The sequence below is a fragment of the Sarcophilus harrisii genome, chromosome 3 (assembly GCF_902635505.1).
Source record: "Sarcophilus harrisii chromosome 3, mSarHar1.11, whole genome shotgun sequence".
Lineage (NCBI taxonomy): Eukaryota > Metazoa > Chordata > Mammalia > Dasyuromorphia > Dasyuridae > Sarcophilus > Sarcophilus harrisii.
Genome location: NC_045428.1, coordinates 268,376,615 through 268,381,106, shown reverse-complemented (window position 1 = coordinate 268,381,106; position 4,492 = coordinate 268,376,615). Strand labels below are relative to the sequence as shown.

Here is a 4,492-nt window from a genome sequence, read left to right as displayed (position 1 = left end):
CTGCTCAACTTGGTTGAATCAAGGTTGGTGAATCACACCCAGGAGGCCTACTCTCTCTAACCCTCAACCTTCCACTTCCCTTTCACTTTCCTGGGCTTCTTTTTCCCTCTTCTGTTAAGGAGGTGGGCCAGATGCCTCTCTAAAATCTAAATCCAGCGAACTGGATTGAGGAAATTAAAGATGTGTTTTCCAGTGTATAAAAGTGCAGAAATGGCCTAAGATTTGACAATAGTAGTGATATTGGTTACCTCTCTAATGATAGATAAGATGGAATAGAAACAGTGCTTAAGTAAATAGTCTGTTTCAAATTTAGGTAGCCCCAGTTGCATCCTTTCCTCCTATTTTTTAATAAAAGAAAATATTAAAAGCACAGACATAGAAGAGTACATGAGGAATTTTTATTTTGCCTAGGGCAGGACAGTTAGAGGAAAGATTCCAAGTGGTAGGAGATGGAGACAAATTGGAAAATCAGCTTTTGGGCTGGGAATGGAGTAGTTGGTAGTGACTACAGTCCTGAAGTGTTTGAACATCAGATTGGGAAAGGAGAAGGGGGAGAAATTGAAATGAACCCTCTTAAGTGAACTGATCTGGGGGGGAAAATGGGGGGGGATCCCCAAGTAATTGCCAAGGCCTCTGCTTAAACTTGGCACAAAGAAGTACAAGAACCTCCGAATACCAGTATCATCCTGGGTGAGAAAATGTTGGTTTCATCCTAACCACATCTGAAGTGACATGTGTGCTCTCGTCACCCTGGGCCAGATCTTCAGCAGCATGGGTGCATACACCTATACATTGAACATTTATACAAGGTTTGGACAGTCATTGCAACCCCCTGTTCAGTATCCTTAGTATCCTCTCCATCAAGGGTCTCAGGGCTTGTCACCTAGCTAGCTGGACAGAGCATTAGAGTAAGAAGACCAGGATGTGGCTTCCCTGGATCGGAGAAGGAGCCTGGGAGCTAAAGAGTGCTGGGATGTCTGTGTTTAATTCAAAATGTTGCATTTTCTTGCAAATTTGTATCTCTTGGTGTTTTAATCCTTTTTTATTTATTTTATATTTTTATAGCCATATTGAAGAAGAAAGAATTCCTTTCCAAGAAATACCTTGAAGCATACAAAATACTAAAGAGCACAGCAGAGAAGTTCTTGTCCTGGAGTGGCTATTCGGAAGTGTGTCTCAGCAAACTCTTCTCAGATTGCACTGTGAAGCCCTTTAGGGAATCCCAGAATTGATGAGAGAGTAGTTTACAAATCATTTTGTGTCTCCCTCTCCACACATATACCCCACCCACATTGTAGCCCAAAGTGCCTCTTTTGCATTTGTTCTTCCTCTGGGCTTTCCCTTTTTTCAGGGAATGTTCATAAGGCTGGAGGAGAGAGGGGGAAATTTTTTAAACTTTCTCCATATTAAAAAATTGATACTGACCAATCCTGACTCTACCCAAAAAACAAAAACTAAACTAAATAAATAAATAATGGTGCTTTAAGATACCTGAAAGGTGAATTCTGCCCTGTATATACATACTGGGATGGGGGAGGGTGGAGTAAAAGGGGAATTGCTACTTTAATTGAATAATTCCCTGTGAGAGTTGCTGGGATGTAAGAGATCCTAGACTTTGCTCCAGGGTATTTAGTGCAGGTGCTCTCCGAAAGAAGTTAGTAGAGGTCTCTTTTGGAGCACTAATGTTATACCTTTTGCAGTTTATCAACTTCCCCACCATAAACATACCAATTAAAAACAATACTAACCCTAAATGCTTCCTAACATTCTACTGCCTTTTGAGGGCAGCTTGCTTCTTAAATCTTTCTGCCTATTTATTTAGCAAAGGAGAGATTTACAAGTTTTTCATATTAGATACTTTGCATTCAGGCCAGCACCCCCTTTTTTCTTTAACTTAGAAAGTTGAGAGTAAAGTTTAGGTAATAAAAAGAAAGATCACAAAGACCTTAGTAGCCTAAATGGTTCTAAAATTTTTGAGAAGTTAGGAATAGAAATTGAGAAATTGATCGCCTTGAAATGAATATTTGATGAAAAAAATAAACATACTGATTTTGTGGTGTTTTTCTTGCTGGCTTTTTCAGATTCCTTTCCCAGGAAAGATTTGTCATTTGTATTGTGTTTCCTTTTCTTACTTTATTAGTAAGTTTATAAGATTTCAGACGATTTTCCTCCATATAAAACTGTAAAGTTTTAAATATATAAAATTGTGTTTATTTAAAAAAAAAAAAAAAAAGATTGTCTTCTTGAAGAAGAAAATAAAGTTTTCTAGGGAAACCAGTTTTGCTAACTCCTTACCAGATAAAAGGGAAGTGGGGAGGATATCATGGGATTAAAAATGGGAACTATACCACTATTTTAGAGAAAAATGTATGTATATGCGCTTGATATTCTGAATATATTGAGAGAATCTAGGCATTATTATGCTTGACTTTTGTAGCAAATGAAACCTGGTACTTCAGATGCTTTCCCATACAGATTCCTATTCTTAAAAGATAGCCTCTGACACCAATTTCCAGTAGGCTTGTGACATGGTACTCTGAAGCAATGTTCGTATCCAGGAAGGCTTGCACAAGTACTGAAGAGAAAGAATCTCTGTTTTACACTCTGAGAGCCTGTGTATTTCAGGTGTTTTGATCCAGTTGTTTCAACGTTATAGGGTAGCCTGCATTAGGAAAACTCTAGTATAAAGTGGTTTTTCACTATAATATTAATACTCAGACCAGAAAAGAAAACCGAATAGTCCACTTCAGGACATCTCTTTCTCAAACCATTTCCCCAAAATCATGGCCCAGATTTTTCATCTGGAGAACTTCTTTCTTTCTAGGCTTCTAAATTCTGTGGTTGCTTTTGGACATTTACATATAAAAAAAGTATATATGCAAAGTATTCTCTATCATTATCAACCATCTTCAGTCGTCTTCCAAATATTTTTGCTCCCAGCTAAATTTCCAGCTCCATGTAGCGTAGGATCATATTAACTCATCATATATATTAAGTTCCTATTCTGTGCAACAGCTATCCTACTTGCCTAGTATTAAAGTCCCAAGAGATGATATTTTAATTTTTTGTTTGACATCACCTAAATATTTTTTTTAACTGAATGATTTTGTGCCTCCAGAAACATGGCAGAGAGTAAAAACTGTTACCAAGTCTCTTTTTCATTGCTGGTGGATTAGGATTTCACCAGGTTTTCCATTTCTTGACTTCAGTTGAGTCCAACTATACCAAAGTAAAGTTGGATTGAGGAAAAGTAAACATTCCCATTCCTCCAGTAAAGATTGGCAGTAAATCTTTGACTGCCAAGATTTTGTGGAACCTGAACTTAAACTCCAATTTCTGGGAAAAGGTACTGCATCCTTTGGAAAATAAGATCTGGCCCATACCAGAATCCAGATTTCTTTGCTGGCAAAGTAGGGCCTTTAAAACCAAACTATTCACCCTGCCCACTTTGCTCTGTTAGGATAAGGAACTCTTCTTGCCTTTTGCCAAGGAAGGAGGCTGGAAGAGTGAACAGCTCTGATTTTAATTTGTGTCTTAAGTAAATTTAGATGATCCTATGAATGCTGTCCTGACATGAGGGTGATCAGATGAATGTTTTGGAAGATATGACCACAGAATGAAGCCACTTGCCCCTACTTAAGTCACGGCCACCTTTCCATCAGGCATTAGAATTTTCTCAAAATGACTTTTCAGGTTTTGTTGGGGAGACGGAAGAGGCTTTAGGGGTGAGGGTGATACTAAATGTCCAAATCAGATTTCACAAAAGGTGTTTTGCGTTTTATTAAAACAAAAACAAAACAAAACCTAGCTGTAGAACCTCTAACACTTGGACAAATTTCCCTTGAGCTGCTACATGAACTGCTCCCATCCCCAAACTTGAAACCATCTTTTCCTCTCACTTTTTTGGGGGGAAGGGGGATTGTCTCTAGCAAATCACCTAAATATTTCTTAATTGAACGGTTTGTCATGGAGGTTCCTTATAGCTGTTTAATAGATTAACTCATCTGAGCCAGCTTCAAATTTCAGATTAAAATTCCTTCATCCCGAAGGCAGCATTATCAGGTTGTTGGAGGCTGTTTTCAAACCTTGGTTTTGAATAGCAGCGGCTCTGCATTAATTTAACCACTAAGCTAATAAGTAGGTTTCGTTTTGTTATGCTAAGCTTTATTGCTTTTCTTTTGATCAGAATGGTGTTGTTGAGCAAAGCAGCAGACAAGGCATTCTTTGATGAGGGAATTAGCGCTCTATTCTTCCTCTATTATTCATAGCACAGTGGAATATGTAAGTACCTGAGGGTGTCAAAGGAGAGCAGGCTCCATTGCAAAGTGTTCGCCTTGTTTCTCTCAATAGCTGACTATGAGATGATAAACCGCTTAATACACTGCACTAATTGGATGAGAGCAAAAAGAGATGGGAATTAAGGCGAGGCAAAAGGAGAAAGTGCTACCAGCCTTCATTCACTCTTTCACCACTTTAACGGCACCAAAGGAGG

General features: G+C 38.4%; 1 protein-coding gene across 2 annotated transcripts in view; it reads left to right on the top strand.

The window, feature by feature from the left end:
• The window catches only part of POLA1 (DNA polymerase alpha 1, catalytic subunit), a 332,125-nt gene extending 330,063 nt beyond the window's left edge, over positions 1-2,062 (top strand). For both annotated transcript variants that reach the window (XM_012544449.3, XM_031959462.1), the window contains exon 37: positions 1,066-2,062. In XM_012544449.3, coding sequence (XP_012399903.1) covers positions 1,066-1,232 — 167 coding nt within the window. In that variant the 3' untranslated portion in view covers positions 1,233-2,062. The remainder of the gene's footprint in view (positions 1-1,065) is intronic.
• Positions 2,063-4,492: the final 2,430 nt, after the last annotated feature.